This window comes from Filicampus tigris, chromosome 6 (genome assembly GCF_054856515.1).
Source record: "Filicampus tigris isolate MCC_2025a chromosome 6, RoL_Ftig_1.0, whole genome shotgun sequence".
NCBI lineage: Eukaryota > Metazoa > Chordata > Actinopteri > Syngnathiformes > Syngnathidae > Filicampus > Filicampus tigris.
Window position 1 is genome coordinate 28,286,629 of NC_141222.1, and position 20,377 is coordinate 28,307,005.

The 20,377-nt window shown below is 44.2% G+C and overlaps 1 protein-coding gene across 3 annotated transcripts; it reads left to right on the forward strand.

Annotated features, from left to right (window-relative positions):
- Positions 1-18,130, forward strand: zbtb45 (zinc finger and BTB domain containing 45). Of its 3 annotated transcripts, none has more exons than XM_086033225.1 (7): positions 1-328; positions 1,920-2,800; positions 3,442-3,855; positions 6,819-6,959; positions 11,395-11,535; positions 13,624-13,897; positions 14,197-18,130. In XM_086033225.1, exons 2-7 carry the CDS (start codon positions 2,168-2,170, stop codon positions 14,595-14,597), a joined length of 2,004 nt encoding a protein of 667 aa, XP_085889351.1. In that variant the 5' UTR covers positions 1-328; positions 1,920-2,167; the 3' UTR covers positions 14,598-18,130. The 3 variants fall into 3 exon arrangements, with proteins under 3 accessions (XP_085889351.1, XP_085889352.1, XP_085889353.1); XM_086033226.1 differs by lacking the exon at positions 1-328 and adding an exon at positions 401-906; XM_086033227.1 differs by lacking the exon at positions 1-328 and adding an exon at positions 938-1,546.
- The last annotated feature ends 2,247 nt before the right edge of the window (positions 18,131-20,377 follow it).

Below are 20,377 nucleotides of genomic sequence, written 5' to 3' on the forward strand. Positions count from 1 at the left end.
CAGGTGCTCCTGAACGCGACGCGCACGCGAAGGTAGCGCAGCCCTACTTCCAGACGTCTTGTGAGCATGCGCGTGTTTCTTTGAGCGTTCTGGTTGCTTTTTTTCCTTCTTTTTTTTCTTACTGTGGTTTTATCATCACGTCCCTGCTGTGTGTGTGTATGTGTGGGCGTGCATGTGTTTGTTTCCAGCCCTCACCACCAGTCAGGCAGGCAGCTATCAACTGCGGGCTTTTTTTTTTTTTTTTTTTTTTTTGCTGCATCCACCCCGCTGAAGCAACAAAAAGAAAAATAAAGCCACAAGAGTTCCGAAGTGTCAGCGCACGTCTCCGGTATGCAATCGACATTTAACACCGTGCGTGCATGCTAACTGCGTGTGTATTTGGCGGTGACGTTGCTAAACCTTGCAGAGAAATAAGCAGTTGCTCGTTAGCTCGATATGCTAACGTACCTAGCTAGACGCTTAGCATGTAGCTTGGTTAAGGAGTGTGGGGGGGTGGTCGAACGACTTCGGGTAGCCGCTTAAATTATGAACTTTATCAGGCACCCGCGTACATTTGTCGAGACTTGTTTGTGGAGTTAACTGGAAATTGGCATTTTTGCGCAGGTTTCTGTGCGGCTAATGTCAACAGCTAACGCCGAGCTAGCCTGGGCGACGTCACTCGGGTTTTAACTTCAGACTGCCTGCTCCATGACGTCACTCCCCCGGTCAATCTGCTGCCACCGTTTTCAAGGGGACATATTGTACAGACTGAGTTTCCACCCTCATAGCTACAACGTGCTTTCCCTTTCTTCTCGTGCCTCGGCTCACCCTCGCCACCCACACTTGTTTTGCCCACGCGGGAATGCCTAGTTGACCATTTAAACGAGCAGAGCTGTCATCGCTGAACGTTCACAGGTGCCCGCGCACGTGAGTTCTCGTTAGCATTAGCTGCCCACTTAGCTCGCTCTAATTGTACTATTCACTATTCATATTCATTTGCAGTAAAAAGGATCTTGAATATATTTGCCCAAAAATTTTAATCAGAAATACTCCCAAAACTTCACTTGGTTTAACTGCATTTAAACATGTTGATTAAACTGCTTTTCAGATTTGTGACATGTTTTTTTTTTTGCCTTCCAAATATTAGACAGTTGACATATTTTCCAAATTCTAACTAAAAAGTGCTGGGAGCTCCCAGGCTCAGTAGCATGTTGTAAGACGTCCAATGAAAGTTTAAACAAATAATAGCTCCCTAAAGTTTTCTACAGTCAATAGTTTTCCAAAATGTCAGTATAACTGAAAAGTTAATTTTTCACTTAGCTTTGTTTTAAGTTGAAACAAAAACATAAAAGTGCAAGGACTTCCCAGGCTCAGCAACATCTCTTAGATTGTTAAGTGAACATTTTAAAAATAGATAAATAATTCCAAGAGGTTCAGGTTTTAGACGATACCCTACCAGTAGGCGGATTGTTATTTTCTTTTTGCGAAAGGCCGACGCTGATGTGGGTCAAATTGCCAAATATCTGCACCGATAACTGGCCCGGCCGGTAATCGGTCAATTCCTAATGTAAGTACTTTTTTTTTCATTCTTTCTTATTGTTGTTTTTGTTTTAAATTTTGTGGGTGTAACTTATATTCAGGTGTGCTCAGAAACCCTCTTTTTTGAGGAATTGTTTACTATTTTCCAAACCGCTGCTTGCTGCTGCCATCTTGCTGTCATTACTCACGTTACATGTAAAAAAATGATCCGATCGACGCCTTGTCTCGCAAAAAACTCTTAAGTTGAGTCACTCTTAAGTCAGGGTGGTGCTGTATAGGCAATTATAAAAAACATTTAAGGGGAAGGTCAATTACTGAAGGTTTCTCACTATTTGCGGGGGATTACTATACTCCCTAATGTCCTACTTAGAAAAACTAAAAGGTGATTTTTGTCTTTACAGAGAGTGAAAAGCGGCAGTTCTGACCACCTCGCTCTAGAGGGCAAAAAAGAGCAGCAGCCCGCCTCACTTAGCGGCGTCCGCCCCCATGACTCCTTGAGTTGGGACCCGGCCCCACCGTGGCCCATGCGCTGTACTCGTTTCCCTCCCCGTCCTCCTCGTCCCTCAAGCTGACGCAGAACCCCAGGCACCTACCTCCCCTGCCCCTGCCCCACCCCCACCCGGTCCCCAGCGACTCGCCGCCACCCGCCATGGCGCCCGGCACCGAGACGGTCCACTACATCCACCTGCACAACTCCAGCCAGTCGGTGCTGGAGGCCCTGCGCACCCAACGGCGCGAGGGCCTCTTCTGCGACGTGACGGTGCGCATCCATGACGCCTCGTTGCGGGCCCACGCCTGCGTCCTGGCGGCTGGCAGCCCCTTCTTCCAAGACAAGCTGCTCCTGGGCCACTCGGAGATCTCCGTGCCACCCCTGGTGCCCGCCGAAACAGTTAAGCAGCTGGTGGACTTCATGTACAGCGGCTCGCTGGTGGTGCTCCAGTCGCAGGCGCTCTGCATCCTCACCGCCGCCAGCATCCTGCAAATCAAGACGGTCATCGACGAGTGCACGCAGATTATCTCTCAGAGGAAGGCGGCCAGTGCGGCGGCGGCAGCGGCGGCTGCAGCGGCGGCGGCGGCGGCGGCCGGCGGGGGGATGCTGGGCGGCGTCCTACCCAAGCAAGAGGAACGCGGCGGGGGGAAAGGAAGGGAGAGCGGTGGTAGCTGTTCAGGCGGCGGCAGTGGAGGATACCCCAACTTCCCCAACTTCATGGTGGAGTGCGGCGCCAGTAACATGGGCGGCGAGAGCGTGCCCGGCCCCAGGGTTCCTACGCAAGTATGGAAAGTATGGGAAAACTATTGAATTAGATTTTTTTTCTTTTTTCTTTTTAATTTTCAGCTCTGGAAAACGTAAACGGTTACATTGTCCAGTATTACACTGTGTAACAATTTGAGTATTCAGTCACAATCGACACAATGCCGTGAGAGGTGTGTGTGCAGCTCCCAATAGGTCAGTACTGCCAATATCTGCTAAGAGAAAGACAGCAGACTATGAATTAAGAGGATTAGTGCTGGCTTTTCTCTTTACCTTGTAACCATGGCCACACTGTAAGTTCTATTTCGTTTGATGCTGCTTTTTTAATTTTCAAAGCTTTTCACGATTCCGTCTTAGTATTTTATTTACATCCATACCCATTTATTTCATATACTTTAAGGGCAAGTCAACACAGAAATGTCTTTGTAAGATTATGTCCTATGCGGGCCCACTAGTCGGAGCATGGCATTCTGATTAACGTTGCGTTTGTGGAATATGAGCTAAGCAGTAAAATCCAGCCATTTTTGTCCGGCCATCAAAGTTGCTCAGGGCTCAAGTGATGACCAATCATGGCTCAGTTTCAGAAAACAGGTGCGCTGTGATTGGTTGTAACCTGGGCCTTGATTTTGGATTTGAATGTATGGATTTTTGATTATTTTCCAAATGTGTAGGAACCCTGCAGCCCTATGGAGCAGGCCAACAATCTGATGGCTCTGGGGGACATGGGTGCAGTGTCCCTGTGCGGAGGCAGCGAGGCGCTGGCCGGCGGCCTCATGAAGCAGAGCCCCAGCTGCACGCAGGACGTCCGCTACAAGCTGCGCGACCTGCTGGCGCAGACGGCGGACAACGGGGGCGCCGCCGCAGCCGGCAGCCTGTCGGTGAGCTGCAGCTCCGGCGTGGGCAGCGTGGACAGCGTGGGCAGGGACAGTCTCCGCGGCAACGCCACCGACCTGTCCGACGACCTGGTGGGCATGGAGCACTTCAGCGAGGAGGAGGACTTGGACGGCAGGGAGCGCGGCAGGGACGGAGATCGAGACAGGGGGGCCAGTCACAGCCGCAAGCAGAGGCAGCCGCTCAGACTACAGGTAAGTGCGGGTCGGTGGTGGGGAGTCAGCAAAAGTGGGACCTTGACTTCTGAATTTGATAAGTGAAAGTCCGTAAAAATAGACAAATACACTGCTTTAAAGAATCCCAGAATTTTTTTTTTAAGAACATTTACACTACTTTTTTTTATGGACTTTAAGCACTCTTTTAAAAACAACATAAACACATTCAAACTAGGGCCGTCACAAACTATTATTTTGCTCGTCGACTAATCACCAACAGTAGTTGCGATTAGTTGAATAATCAGATATGTACATTTTGGAAAATCGCAGCAGCAAGCTGCTGCTTTTATCATAAGCATCATTTGCTTACAGCTTGAATTCTTTATGTACAAAAACAAAATAATCATCAAGACAATTAAGATGGTAATGCATTACACTTATACAATCATTCCTGACATGTTTATAAATGAGGGAGCAACTTAAATTGACAGCGATGCTCTGGCCTTAAAATTTTGAGAAAGAGAGAGAGAGAGAATGTACAAAAGTATCATCTGTCATAAGACTTGTTAAAATCTGCAATAAAGAGTCACCGCAAAAACTGAACTATGATGGTTTACTGTAATGCCAAAATGGAATAGAATGTAAAGAATGTTCACACTTTGTGCATCATTAATTTAAGGCTATAATGCCCTTTGACATTGTGCTGCTCCTTCTTGTTTGCCCGCTTTGGCCACCAGTGGGCAGTATAAGATATACATTGTACATACATAAAGGAGATGGTCTCAATCTCACTAAGATGCAGTAAGAATGGTCGATTTTCGCACTGCCTGAAAAAGATAGGCCTGCGAACGTTGTGATGTGCTCTCTGCGTGTGTTGCTGCACCATCTTAGAGGTTTACAACTACCATGATGTCAATGCTCTTCTCTTTAGCCTGTCTACGGCATTTTAGATTGTATGTTAAAATAGCTCAAGCTCAAACAAATGATGTCCTGATGTCACAAGCCCACGCACCTTCAAGAGCACACATCCACACACGGATACTACAGTACGTACACTCAATTTTTAAATTGTTTAGAGGGCCTTAATCAAAAGTACGGGGGAAAAAAAGCAAAGTTTTTAACCTGGATTTAAAAGCGTTTACACTTGGGGCTGACTTCACTTGTGTTGGCAGCTTATTCCATTTGTGTGCAGCATAACAGCAAAATGCAGCTTCACCGTGTTTACCTTGAACTCTGAGCTCCACTGCGTAACTTAAATCGAGGTACTGCTGTTGTTGTTTTTTCGGAATTATTTTTTACTTTTGCTCACTGCATTGGAAAATGGATCTGTACTTTCCGTTCCTCATAAATAGATTTTTCAATCTGTGCGGATGATAAAACAATGTAAAAAAAACATGTAAATGCACATAAAGATATAATTAGAGGTAAAATCAACCGCGGTTGAGATTTTGATCTTTGGGATTTATGAGGTGGAACAATACAGGGGTGGCAGTGACAACACATTTGGACCCTCACGATATACACATTTCTCATCTGTAGCCTTATTTAAGAGAATTGTTTGATTCTGTTGGATATAAGAATGTTAAGTGGTCACTGCGTTGCCTAAAAACACACCAGTTTCTAATGTTAAAAAATTGCCCGTCTAATCTGAAAAATCACACAGAGTAAGTTGGGTTTTTTTTTTCAATTATTATTAGTTAATTTGGCTTTTGTTCCCCACTAGTTTGAACACGGCATTCTGATGAATATTGCTTTTTTGGAATATGAGTTTATCAGCAAAATCCACCCGTTTTTGTCCATGTCAGGGGGCGGCCATTTTGTCACTTGATGTCAACTGAAAATGAAAAAAAATGAAAAAGTGCTCAGCGCTCAGACAACAACTAGTCATGGCTCAGGTTCAGAAACCAAGTGAGCCGTGATTGGTCGTTACCTGAGGCCTGAGCAACTGAGATGTCATTTTCAGTCGACAAATGGACGCCCCCTGAGATGGCTAAAAACGGGTGGATTTTGCTACATAACTCACATTCCACAAACGCAATATTCATCAGAATGCTGTGTTTCAACTAGTGGGCATGCTGGGAACATATTCTTGAAAAAAAAAAATGTTTGGGTTGATTTCCACTTAAACTCATATTCCACAAACGCAATATTTATCAGAATGTCATGTTTAGACTAGTGGAGGCACATAGAACATATTCTTGGAAAGAAAATGTTTGGACTGACTTCCTCTTTAATCTGGTCGCAACGCTGGCAACAGGCTGTTTTGATAGCTGGCGTTGGCGTAATCCTTGGACCTCCAAAATCATCCAACCAAAAATGAAGACATTAAGTCAGTCCTCCTTGGCAGTAGTTGCCGTTATACTGCGGCAGTTTGACACATGGGCAAATTATCATCTGTGCCCGAAACAAAGGTCTTTGGTCACAATGTTTTGTTATTGTGTTAAATGAGATTTTATGTATCAAAAGTACTCGAGGTATCGAAGTACTAGTATCGGTCTGAAAACTGCGGTATCAAACATCCTTAGTGCCAAGTCAACAAAAACAAATCCATCCATCCGTTATCTATACCGCTTATTGACGTGCAAATTAAGTTTTACTTTTGGACTTAAGAATATTTCAGAGTTTGAGTACACTATACCAGACTTGAATCAGTAATTCTACTTTAACCGATGTCGTTTGTTTTTACACACAACTATCTGTACTTAAGTACACAGCGTGAGTAGTGTTGCTACCTCTGGTGTGGGTGTGGGTGTAGGGATGGGGGGGGGTTATGGGGAAGGGTTGCCATAGTTACAGCTTTCAGGCATGCAGAGCTGCATCGCTTGGCTTTTCTTTGCTTTTGCCTCCTCTCGCACTGCATTGGCGCACATGACTGACATGTTGGTGCACAGTGCGCCTCTCTCACTGAAAGCTATGGACGTCTGCATGCTCACCGTAGGTCATGAATAGACGCTGCCGCTTCTTGTTTTTGTCTTCAATGTCATTCATGTGTTGCGTTCCAGGTGCTGGGAGGCGGAGGTGAGGGCGTGGTGGTGAAAGACGAGGGCGTGCAGGACGCCGACGGGACGGCCTTCGCCTTGGAGGACGGCCGGCGGGACGGAGAGCAGGGCGGACCCCAGGGAGCCATGGCGGGCTTCGGACAGGTGAGGTTCAACGGCGAAAGCGTCAAATGGATGCCGGTGGCTTAGCGGGGTTCGTTTTGAATGTGAGGCGTGTTCATGCAACAGAATGCATGAGGAGAACGCAGCTTGTGCAAACAATACAGTGCATTATGGAAGAGCTGGAATAGACATTGACTCGCACCATGCTACAGCTTCCATACCCCCCACCCCCACCCCAAATCTAAATAAATGTTAGTCGACTTTCTTCATATGACCACTGGCTGCCATGCCCTGCTCCTGTGGTGTGCACACTAATGGCTTTATGCAGTAAAACCTTTCCCTATAAATCACTATTTCCCTATACTTTTATTGAATAAGTTATTTTTCATTGTTAATCAGCACTATTTGTTGTTTGTTCCTTCAGCTGTTTGGAAATCCTGTGTGTGTATATTATTTCTTGAGGAAGTTAACCAAATCTGGCATTGCCAAAGGGTGACCGTAATGACTGGGTTTGTTGCTGACCTTTTACAGAAAAGTCGTAGGTCTCACTCACTGCTCGCAGCAAAAATGGGAGGTGGGGAGGTCGGATCACTTTTGCCTGCACAAATATTAATCATAATACACCTCATACCACTGATGGAAAGTTTTTGCAGTTTTGAAACTGTGATTTTTTAAATTTATTTATTTTTTAACTGCGGTGTACTAAAATGTTCAAGGAAACAACAAGTTCTTATCAACATCAAGCCGATTTATACAGAATTAAACCTGGTGTGCAGCTCTCATAAAAACATTCAATACTTATCTCGATACAAGGGGGTGTGGTACAATTCAAGGATGCTTCATTTTAAAATGTAACAATTTGCTTTTGCTTTTAAGTCAAACCCGATTTTCAGATTCAAAACGGGTTACACCAGCGGGAAAGGCACCAGGCCACTTCCTATTCTGTCGCTTAGCCGCCAGTTCCAAATATGGGCACGCTTGCGACAAGGGCTTTCACTGTCAAATATTTTTTATTATTCCACTGAACAATCGGAAGAAAAGTTATTTTTCACCAAATTTTAATGCAAAATATTTAGCTTTTCTCCAGTCACCGCTCACTCATTTAGTATGAAGGAATGTGGAAATCGGAGAAGATTTACTTGTGGGGGGTTGAAATCAGAGGAGTTGGACAATTTTAAGTTAAACAATGGCTTTAAACAATTGTCTAGATAATAGTCGACTCATTTGATGATGGATTAGTTGTTGATTGATCGATTACTTGACCGGGCGCTGCACTAAGCGCAGCGTGTCACTACCTTTTGAGGTCACACCGCACTGGACAAGAAATGACGAGCAAGTGTTGAAAATCGCCGAACAAAATCTTAGAACAAGCCGTGTGAAGGGCTCGAGTCAGTTTGGATGGCGTTGTCTAATCGGCTATCGGGGGGTGGGGGGGTGGGGCGGGCGTTAGGGATGTCCCAAAAAAATGACCCGCTGAGCCTCCCGAGACCCACGCTAAGGCTTTCGGGATCAACACCTGTTAGAGGAGTCTTTACACGCTGTGTGAATATGGAACATATGTAGCGTGGTCCACATGAAAAGTATGATGGGCTGCAGTAAATGCTGTCATTAATGGCATGTTCCAACAAATGAAATCCGTCAAGAACGCCCCCCCCCCCCCGCCCTCCCTTCGGTGTGAGCCGTAAACCGAGAATACCTTTAAAAGCTCCCGAAGCCGCCGGGAGGCAAACGCCAGGCACGCAAAACTTTGATGCTTTGAAGGAAGAACCTGTGTGACCAGGAGTCCTTCGCCCTGCAGTCAAACACTCCTTGATCTGCAGCTTTACACATGCGAAGTCACTGTCAGCCAAAGTATGGCGCTTGGGACCCCGATGTCCCGCTCTCTTCCTTAATTCGGCCCAGCAAGCATTCATGCCAACAGCTGCAAGTTTGATATCCACTTCTCAGGTTGTTTCACATTCATCCTACATGTTAATTGCAAGTTAGTCATAGTACGTCTGAAAGTACTTTTTCTCATCGTGGATTAAAGAGACTTTATTTTTTATTTTTTGGAATCCCATAAATTGATGATGATGGTTACTGGTTTGTCCCGTGACATTTGTGAGAAAATGGGGTCGAATGTTGATCATTGTTTTTTTTTTTTTTTTTCAAAGTAAAAGCAGATCTTTGCTCATATCTTTAAAACATGCGGCAAAGCTAGCGACTTTCAGTTCAAGAGTGTTGCTCTAGCGCCATATATCGAGTGTGAGGTTTTTCTCCCTCCCTCTGTCTCCTCCGTTGAGTGGCAAGAGAGTTGTAGTGGCCGTGCCGTCGCTTTTGGCTGCGCGCTCCGAGATTAAATGCATCGGCGGTTTCAGTAGAGCCGCAGCGACCGTGACGACGGCGATTCAGCTCTATTGAAATACTGCGTGTGTGCACGGTGAGCAGAGCTCCAACTTTTTCTGCAATTTTTATCTTTGGGTTATGCCCCTGGGCTAGTCAACCTGGCTGTGGAAGCGCCGTGGGTGCTAGCATGGGTTTTGCAAAGCCTTTCTCCAAGCCAACAGCAGCTCATTCATTCCGCAATCAGCCGTATTCCATCTTCTTGGTTTACTTAGCGATGAATGAAAGTCATGTAGATGTAAACATCCAACTGAGTTCTTATATTAGTGTTGTGACATGTTAGTGTTTTTTTTTTTTTTTCCAATGTGGTATTTGGTAACATTGAAGCAATCTGGTTAAATCATGGGTGTCCAAACTTTTTCGTTTGAGGGCCGCATTCATAAAAAGGCAAGGGTGCAAGGGCCGTTCTAAAACTCTTCAACTTTAATTTATCAGACACGCTAAAATCAGTCATGCAAGCAATTATATATTCATATTTTCTAGTTATTTTGGGGAAAAAAACTGTTACATAACAGCTTTAAGTTAATGGTGATAAGGCAAATTGTTTAGGATTTTTTTTGGGGTGGTCAATGGCCCCGTATCCCACTAAACTAGATCCACCCCTGCAAGATGTCAAGATGTCTTTGTCATTGCATATTACTGAGCAACGAGATTAAAATTTAACAGTAGCCGAATCCCATCTCCACATTCAGAGTCAAAACAACAGCAAACTGTAGTAAGATGACTTTTTTTTTTTTTTTTAAACGCTTCCTTTCAGGGTGACTGTGTGTATCTCGACACAAGAGAATGTGGAAGAAACAAGTTTTGCTTCTAAAATTGAATTATCTTTATTCAACAGTATTTTGAAGAAAATATTTTTTATTCTAGTAGTAAATAGTTCCAGTTTCTTTGCACGCATAGAAAAGCTCTACGGTATGTGAACCAATTTGATAGTTGGGGCATCTCTGCCCTCCACCTTTTTTTTTTTTTTTTAAACTAGCCTTATGGGCCATGTCAAATATCCTTTTTAGTATATGCCATGGGCCACTGAAAAATGGATAGCGGGCTGTAGTTTGGACACTCCTAGGTTAGATGTATAAAATATACTGAATAATTGTAGAATCTAATAGCTCTTCTTCATGGCTTGGGCGTGGAATTTTTTTGTGTATGTTGTGACAACTTGACTCATACTGTAGCAGATGTAAAAGTCATGGGAAGTGCCAGAAATGACCTGGAAAATAATTTCAAGAAAAGATCGAGAACCCTGGTCAATTATACTGGAATTTTCGCTATTTGCGGGCGGGCACGTGCTTTGTCCATATTTAGAATGGCACTTTTGTCATTGATCCGGTTAGGATATCTGAGGTCCTATGTGACCCCCCTTGTGTGCGCTGATGGGGAAAAAAAACCCTAAACATTTGTTGCCCATCCTTGGTCTAGCCTCTACGACTCTTTTTTCCCATACCTTCATTTGTGCGCCTCATCAACTTTAATTGCTCTATAGTACCCACACCTCTGCCTCATTGCATTTGCTCTTAAATTTGGGTGCCAGTACACTCTCTTCTAACTCTCTAGAATTCTATTGAACAGCCTGGCGAAAAACTCCACAGCCACCTCTCCCAGATCATTCTGTGCGTCCCATTTAAAAGGAGCGCGACATTTGCATGATTTACTGTGTTCATTTCGAGGGCGCCGTGCGCGAGTGTTTCGGTGTCGAAAGCAGAGGGGAGGCATTGGACCGCAGGGAGCTGCCACGACTGACAAGTTAATTGCCGTCGGCATTAAAAGCAGCCTCAGATCCAAAAAAGTGCACCGATAGACACCCGGCGATGCGGCCCGACCAGTCCGACGGCAGTGTTCTTTCCGACGTATGCGAGCGACTTTTTGCGGCAGTGAGAAGAGCCGTTGAAAACAAACAACAACATTCCCGAGTGATGTGCAGTGAAAAGCAAAAGCGGGGCTTAAGAATTGAGCACGTAACGCCGCGGCTCAGATGAGGGCTGCACTCATGGAGGTAAGCGTCCAACGCTCTCACGCTCGCTTCCCATCCAGGATGGCTAAAAGATCCCCAAAGTGCTCCGTGTTTCATTCCGACCGCATGTGCGTATTCTTCCAGGACTTCTATGATGAGCAGGGCGTCTTCACCGAGAGTTTCTGGCCGCAGAGCGAACCTCCGCAAGCCATGCCGTTTAATACCAGAGGACGGGTCAGCAAGCCTCTGACTCCGCCCCCAACCTCGCAGTCCATCAACAACCAGGTATGTGTGTGTTTTCTCACTCTCGGGACTTTGGACTACTACTGTCTTGCGTTTTAGGAAATCACGTGGTGCCCCTGAGATACGAGTTTGGTTTGCTCTGAGCGCGCTCGCAACTCAAAACACTGACATCTCAAATCATTTTTCCGAAATGCCCTTAATCCGTTCGAGCCTGCCCAAAAACCTGCCGCCTGAGCGATTAATCGTCTGATATTAGTGCTTTTATAATCAGCAAAAATCGGCAGTTTTTTTTTTTTTTAATATACACATTAACACATTAGAACTTCAGACAAAAGTAATGACGTTGAGACCACCCCCCCCCCCCCCCCAAAAAAAAAACTGGCTCTTTTTGCCGATTTATCTTTGTTTAAAGATAAACAAATACAGTAAGGCTCAGTATTGTAAAACAGTCAAATATTCTGCTTGTAATTCACACCTTTATTGTTGTAAGCGCTAAGGGAGCATGATTTTATCCGTGATATATATTTTAAATAAATCGGCCGAATAATTGGTTATCAGAATTTTACTCTGCCAAATATCAAAATTGGTATCAGCCTCAAAAAAATCCATATTGGTCGGGCCCTAAAAAAAAAAAATAACAGCAAAAATGTTCGTAATCTGTTTTTAAAAAGAAAAATTGCACTCTTGTTATATTGCATGTTATTGCACGTTTATTTACATATTTTTTTATGATGTCATAAAAAAATATGTAAATAAACGTAAGCAGTATGTGACGCACTTTGCTTCAGTTCACTGGACATTGCGCTGCTTCTTCTGGTGTGCTCATCTCGGCCACCTGGGGGCCAGCAAAATACAGACATACAGAAATCCGGTGCATGGAACCGGTCTAAGTCCCTTAGTAGGGCTGAGCGATTAATTGCATGTGCAATATAATCGCGATTTGAAAAAACGTGATTATGTAATCGCAAAGGCTTGCGGTTTAAATAATCATTACTTTATTGGCACCGGTTGATTCACCCGACGCCAAGATAACGCTGCCGCAGCTACAGCTAGTCTCGCGTGGTTAAAACTTTGCGTGTGTGGGGAGAAAAACATGTTGTATATTTTGTGATGTTTTGGCTGGCTGCCGTTGCATGTAGGAGCGCGTTTGTGACAAAGTGCCGCAGTTGACTTGGATTTATTTACGTGTGTTCGATGCTTTGGCACACAGACGTGAGTGTGCCGCTCACCACAAAAGAAAACGCAGACGTGCAAAGTGGTCATGCGGTGAAACATTAAGATGATGAATCCGTCCGTATGTTGTCGAACCAAAAGACAGACGAAAAGATGTTTAATAATGAGACGTTATTGGTTACGTCATAAGTAGGCGTGCTTTCCCTACCGGGTGGCGTTTGTGATGTGACTACTGGAGATCGGGTACAATAAGCTTTAATTTTATCCATGTAAGTTTTATTTATTTATTTGTCTATATGTTGAGTGAGTGATTAAGAAGTGCAGTCCACGTTTACATCATGTTTCAGGAAACAGTGATATGTAGGAAGTGGCAAAACTACTGATTTGTTTACATTGTTGTAATCTGCACTTAAGTGCGTGCCTTTACAGTGTAGTATATCGCCGCTGTCCTGTGAAAAACACTTAAGTCCATTTTTTTCAATCTTTGTATTTTTACTTGAATGCTGTGAAAATTGTTTTTTTCCCAAAATTGGACACAAGTGTTTTTCACAGGACGGCGACGAATACTTGTTTACACCACACGTGTGGCAGAATGTCGTGCTGAATGCTTACCAAACCGCGCATCAAAATATTTAGTAACTATATACCTGTAGTCAATCTTTCCTATTAATTAATGCTTCATTTGCCTTCACCTCAGTATTCTATAATGCATTACAGATCTGATAGTAATAAAGATTAATTGTTGAAAAGTACATTAAAGTACCTTGAAAAAAAATCGCAACTAATCGCAATCGCAATTATTTGAAAAAAATAAAAAAGAATTGCAATTAGATTACTTTCCATAATCGTTCAGCCCCTATTCCTTAGTAAGCCGCAACAGTCGATGGATGATTTTGAAAGAAATATGATGTTGAGCAACTGAGAAAACCTAAATCTCATCGGATGCTCGGCGCGCAGCTTCTTTTTCAGTACCCAGTGAGCCAATCGCAGCCGCCGCCGTTCTACATGGGAGGGATGGACACCATGGCGGGGACGGAAGCCAGCCAACAGGCGCCGCCCCCGGCCCCCATGACACCGGTGCCGCCGCCCGCCACCAACGCGGCCGCCGCCGGCTGTTCTTCAGGCCCCTCGCCTTCCTCCCAAGGATCCGAGACCTCTTTCGACTGCACGCACTGTGGCAAATCGTTACGTTCCAGGAAGAACTACAGCAAGCACATGTTCATCCACTCCGGTAAGTATAAATATAATAAACGGGATAAATCCTTTATTTTTACTGTTTGTCACTGTAGTACTTGGAGAGACACCATTTTTTTTTTTTTTTTTTTTTTTTTTTTTTTTGTATTTGGTGTAAAAAGTTTGAGAACCGTTGCTCTAGAATCTGTTGTGTACATAGACGAGACGGCGTTCCCGTCATGTCTGTGCGCTTGACATGACATGCCGTTCCTGCCGCACTCTAGCCTGAAGTCAACTGAACCGAGTGTTCGCAGGCACTAGAATTAATGATTCCCCCGCGCGCATACCTGCCCGCAGGTCAGAAACCTCACCAGTGCTCCATCTGCTGGCGCTCCTTCTCCCTGCGCGACTACCTCCTCAAGCACATGGTGGTGCACACGGGCGTGCGGGCCTTCCAGTGCTCCATGTGCGGCAAGCGCTTCACGCAGAAGAGCTCGCTCAACGTGCACATGCGCACGCACCGCGCCGAGCGCACCTTCCAGTGCAATGTGTGCCACCGGGCCTTCACCCACCGCACCTTGCTGGAGCGCCACGCCCTGCAGCACGCCCCCCAGGCCACGCCGGGGCGCGGCGCCGACATGACCTCGCCCGGCAAGCACAGCCCTCCCGCCATGGGGGGGCCCTCAGGTATGGCCGGGGCGGCGGCCGGCATGGTGGGCATGGCCAACATGCCGGGTCACGGCGCCGCCTCCAACTAGAGCCGCCGGCGAGGTCGCGCGGCGCCGGGCCGGCCGGGTCCTCCCTCGAGTCGGCTGACGGCAGAGGTGGGGGGGGGGGGGCGCGAGTCACATGACTTGACTCTAGTCGGACTTGAGTTGGCAATGTTAAGACTTGGGACTTTGCCTTGACTTTGACTCGGTAATCAAACTGAAACTTGACTTAAACCTGTTGACTTAAACACTCGTTGACTATTTCCCACCTTACGTATTTGACAGGAGAAACGCCTCTCAAGGCACACCACCAAGCAAAGATATCACAAAAATTGGATACATTGGTGACAGTGCAATTATATTTTTCATCGGCTCGCGCATGTGCGACCATTCAGTTGTCGGAATTTTTATCTCTAGTTAGTCTTGAATATTGCGAACCACTGCTCCACACTTCAGCCCATTTATCAGTAACGTAGTGAAAATGAGTGGACTTGAAAATCAATTCACAGTGTGCACCCCCAAATTGTTGTACTTGCTCCCCAAAAATGTCATGTTGAGGGCCGCAGTGTCTTATATTTGATACCAAGGAACTGTGTTGAAGGGAGAGGAGGATCTCCTATTAGATATGCTAAAGCAACGGGCTAATGTAAGAGTAATGCTTTGGCGTCAATTTGTGGTATATACAGGCAATTTGTGAAACTTTTTGTGGTCAGGGGGGCGGGGGGGGTCATTATTATTACTTATGGATTTTCACTATTTGAAAGCATGTAATTGGAAGAGCATGTAATTGCTCTGCTGCTTGGTCACTATGTTGCTCGTATGGATAGGGCACGGCGACAAAGATTATTATATCTGGATTCATGGAATTTGGGGGGGTTAAAATGTGGAAAAATACAATGGCAAGGTTTGCCAGTTACAGAAAAACGACAACTACTTTGTGTAACTTTATTTGATATTAGAAAATCCTCAGACATACGCTACCTTAAATTCACTTTAGCTCACCGAGCTTCATTTCGAATATGCCATTAATTGATCAGTAATAGACAATACGGAGACTGGTTCTGGAACCTTGTACAAAAATTGCGAATTAGAAAAGTGTTACAGCGGCTACCCAGCGCAAGTACAGCTTCTGAGTGCAAAGTGGCTAATGTTGCCACGCGGCAAGATTGTACGACTTGACCTGCCTGATTCTTACCACAGTAACTTGGGATTTGCGACTTTCTCACAGTATGACTTGCACATGTGTGACTTACTCCCACCTCCGCCTAACAGTCCGGAAACTTCCCGCAGAGGCTCTTTTACAAACGCACAACTCATTAGAACCGTATTTCCTCATCCTCACTCTACTGAGCCCATGCGGCCAACAACCTCACAGTATTAACCAACACTTGAACGCTTCCTCAAGAAAGAGAAGAGAAAAAAAAAAACGAAAAAAGCCTTCTGCGGGAATGCCGTCTCGACCGTTTGCCGGACCAGTCCTCGTGGGCGTCTTCGAGGAGTGCAGCGAGGACGGGTGTTTTGTGTTATGGGTGGGGGAAGGCGGGTGTTTTTGCGGTGGTGGGCGGGGGGTCGGGGAGTTCCATGAGAGGTTTCATTCACAATCAATTTGTTCTCGTAACTCGACAGTCGATTGAACGTCGCCACAGCCTCCTCCCTGCTGGCATGACCAGAAGAAGTCAGGGGTCCCATTCAGCTGCTCAAAGCTTAAACGACTCGATAGTAGCTGTGACCCATATGTGTCAGTTTTTGCCTTACTCCTATGTCCCCAAGCTAGCTGGCTAAATGTTAGCGTGACTAGTGTCACTAGTTACAAAGAAGGACTCCGCCAATGCATTTTCCTTGGTTGCTACTACATTTGAAGCACTTAGACTAGGCGGATTGTTGATGTTTGACTTTCGCCTTAGTCGCTGTCTGTCGCTGTCCCATTTTGTGTACATTTCAGGGCCCCAAATTCTCTCCGAGACTTGAATGAGTTGACTGTGAATGAAACCCAGGGTGGAGACAGGGAGTAGGAGGGCGGCATCGGCTGGCGGCGTGAAATGAAATTCACCTTCATCCATCAAGACTTTGGTCAAAGTTCCTACGGGCGTTTACCGGCTGCCCCCACATGATCAAATACCTCGAAATAGGATGGACTCCAAATAGGAAATGTTTGGAAAACATTTCAAGCTTACATTACACGCGCACGCACGCACACACATACACACACACATACACACGCACACGCACACACACACACACACACAGCTACAATTACCTCGGCGGTCCAAAGACAGGCTTTTTTGTGTCATATTTGAAGCTACAACAGTTAAAGCTTAAAAGATGGATCCGTTTACATTTTAAATGTTTCATACTTCAGTGTAAAAAAAAAAAAAAAATGGCGGTAAAAGCGCTCACTTTGTTCTTTGTTGCTCCTGTGATGCAGAAAAAAATGCTTTTAACGTGAAAGAGCCATTGAGAGGAAGTGAAAGTCGGTGGGCAAACATTGACAAATCAATGATCTCTATCAGGATTTTATATATATATATAATTTTTTTTTCTTTTATTATTTAGAAAAATAATGACTGGTTGTGTTTTGGGGCTTTTCAATGTTTATTGCTCTTCTTGTGGCACAAAACCTTTTTTTTTTTTTTTTTTTTTTTTTTTTAGTCAAACTAAAAATGAATCATAAAATTGTACAATCACCCCTCAAAGAGTTTTTGACCAAGTCAAAAAAAAAATGGTGATAATGTGAAATTATCACATTAATATTTATTGCAATTTGATCTCTATGCACACTTAAGTTTGCACATCCTGTTTCTTAGAGCTAGATGTTGTCGTCCCTCCTTAAGCATTTGGCCTCTTTTTGTTTAAACCCCCCCCCCCCCCCCCCCCCTTTGGCGTACCTCCTCGCCAAACATGAATCCAAATTGTTTTCATACACCGAGAGCTTGTGAAAACCTCACTCGAAAGATTTGACATGAAATGTCCCCGTGGTGAAATATGGCACAGACGAGGAGTGCGCACGTGCTGTCACGTAATAAGCTAAAATGGCCACTTTGAACGCCAAACCTCTGGTGCTTTGTTTTTATTTTTTGCGGGGTTATTGTTGTTGTTGTTGTTTGTGTTCTCTCTCTGGACATATTTACCTCATTTTGCCAGCTGCCAGCAACACGCAGGCGGCGCTCTGCTCAGTCAACTTAACAGTGTTTTGAATTTATTTTTTTGTTTTGATTTGATTTCTCCTCAGCAGCAGAAGTGGTTGTGGTGCATTCAAGGACCCGTGTACAGTACTGTAACATGTTGGCGCTTTGTGACGTACTGTGTGATGCCTCTTCTGTTCTTCTTCTTCTTCTGGGATGTTTTCTACAAGAAATCCTCTCTGACGAGCAGTGGCGGTTTTATAAACTTGTCATCCTTTCAAAAAAAAAAAGCAAAAAAAAAAAAGCAAGCTGATCTTTTCTGTACGACAAAGGCTAAGAGGCATGATTTTAACCTTTTTCTGACAACTTGTAGATGTTGTAGTTGATGACTTTAATTGAATTTGAAAACTGAGTGATTTCAAGGATTTCTTTCTCCAATTAAACGTCTTCTATGACTGATTTTCCTCCTCATAATGTTTGTGTGTGACTTGAACCAAAACGATGTAGTTGCTCATGAATCTACGGAAGTGTATTGCTGCCACACCGAGAGAAAAACACTTCAATATTGCGTGAGGTTTTTTGACTCTCTGCCTCCACCAGAAAAAACAAAAAACAAATTCACAACCAACACGCAGAAAAAAACTATCTTCTTTGTCAAAAGAAGCATGTAATTTTATTTTTGCTTCTGTGATAGCTCAAACTATAAAACAACTAAAAGACGACAGACTGAGAAAAAAAAAAAACATTGCACACAATGCAAAATAATCTTTTATTTGCAAAGAATTAAGAAACGCACTGTGAGCGACGCTCACATCTGCTTTTTTTTTTTTTTTTTTTTTTTACACGTGGCGTTTGCCATTCACTCCATGAACTGCGTCATCTTTTCTCACCACCACGGGACATAAACGTTCTACGACATACGGCAACACATACTTTGTTATACCACACGTATACAATGCCAGACAAAAGTTTAGAAACACCCTCTAATTGAGCTTTTTTTTTTTCATTATTCAAAAACTTGAATTGTAGATTAATACTGAAGTCAGTATCAAGAAGTACTGAGGAAATTATTTGGCAACCCAAAAATGTTCATCAAAATAAAATGTTTTATAATATAGTTTCTTCAAAGTAGAAACGTCAAAAATACAAATTTAATAACTTGACAAAAAAACAAAACACACATTACCGGATCTGCGAACGCGGAAGCACCGATGGTGGTGGTTTTACTGTACTCAGTTCGAGTGTCAGGTGCCTAAACTTGTCCGACATCCGAAATGTTGGGATTTCCTCACCGTGACAAGCACGGATTCACCCCCTAATCTTTATCTTCTACTTAAAAGCTGTGCTGATGTGAAATCCAAAGGGACGGGGATATGTTAGTCAGTACAGTGCTTTACAAGGCTGAATTCGACAGACAAGCTTTTGAAAAACATACTTGAGCCAGTAAACGGTATGTATTCCAGTTGAACAATATAAGCATCCACGGCAGTGAATGATTTCAATTGAAATACGACTTCAGAATAGTATTTAGTTGCTGTACGTGCTATTTCTGACAATTGCTTCACATATGCATGTTCAACTATTCCAGCCCCGGCCCATTAGACTGCAGTCCACAAATCCTCAACTAGCTTGGCTCCAACTCCATGCAACACAGATGTGACAGTTGTCTGAAATGAAATGACGCTTGCAAAGGGAAAAGGGATTGATTTTTCTTTCCTGTCAATGGCTGAATAACATCTCAGGATGTAACCAGTAACACAGTTTCGGACAAGTTCTTCACATCTGTGTTGCATGGTGTCCGCCATTTATACTTCATTTGAACATTTGTCAAGAAAAACAAGAGCCTCATTCAAGTCCAGGGTGCGCCACACCATGTTTGAACTTTTTTCTTTTTTTTTTTTTTTTTTTGTCTCAGTCCATCTGCCGGCGGGCAACATCTGTCGCTATTTTTTTTTTTTCTCCACAGCGTGCCGAGGGTCGGGCCGTGGGCCTTTTGTGAGTGGTGCAATTGTGCTCGTTCATTTTGTGTGTGCGCACGCGCAATAAAATTGGCAGACATTTGGGGGTCTTCAGAGCACTTTGCAAGCTTGAAACTGGCCCAAAAAATCCCTCATTTTATTATTTACTTAATGCAGTGCATTATGAAGTAAATGTGTTTATTAAGTGTATTAAATGTGTTATTGTGTTTAGGAGCTATAATTGCCAATTTTCTACATCATTCTTCAGTCCACTAACATTTGTGAAGTGCCATTGAGGCTAATGACCACCGGAGTGCTTGCCACCATTCTGCTAACTTGGTTTCGACGCCATGCTACAACAGATGTGAATCACTTCTCAGAACTGGGCTTATAAAGTGTAAAAAAAAAAAAAAAAAAAAAATTAAGGCTTAAATGCTTCGTGATTTCACTTTCCTCAGTTCTGTTGTATTTATAGAGCACGTCAAATAGAACGGCAGCTGAGACAAAGTCCTATATAAATGCAAAAAACAGCAACGGCTGTAGGTTCATTTTGTGATGCACATCTTTCTACCGTTGATGAAACGCATTATATTCACATCACTCACCACAGGAATAAAACGGTCGGTTTCCTCCTCGGCCTAAAGTGTGCTGCTGTGCTGCGTCTTCTTGAGGGATGATGATTGCATACCTCCGCTAGTGTGTTTCCGGCAAGTTGCGCGCCAGACGTACGGCCTTATACACACATATA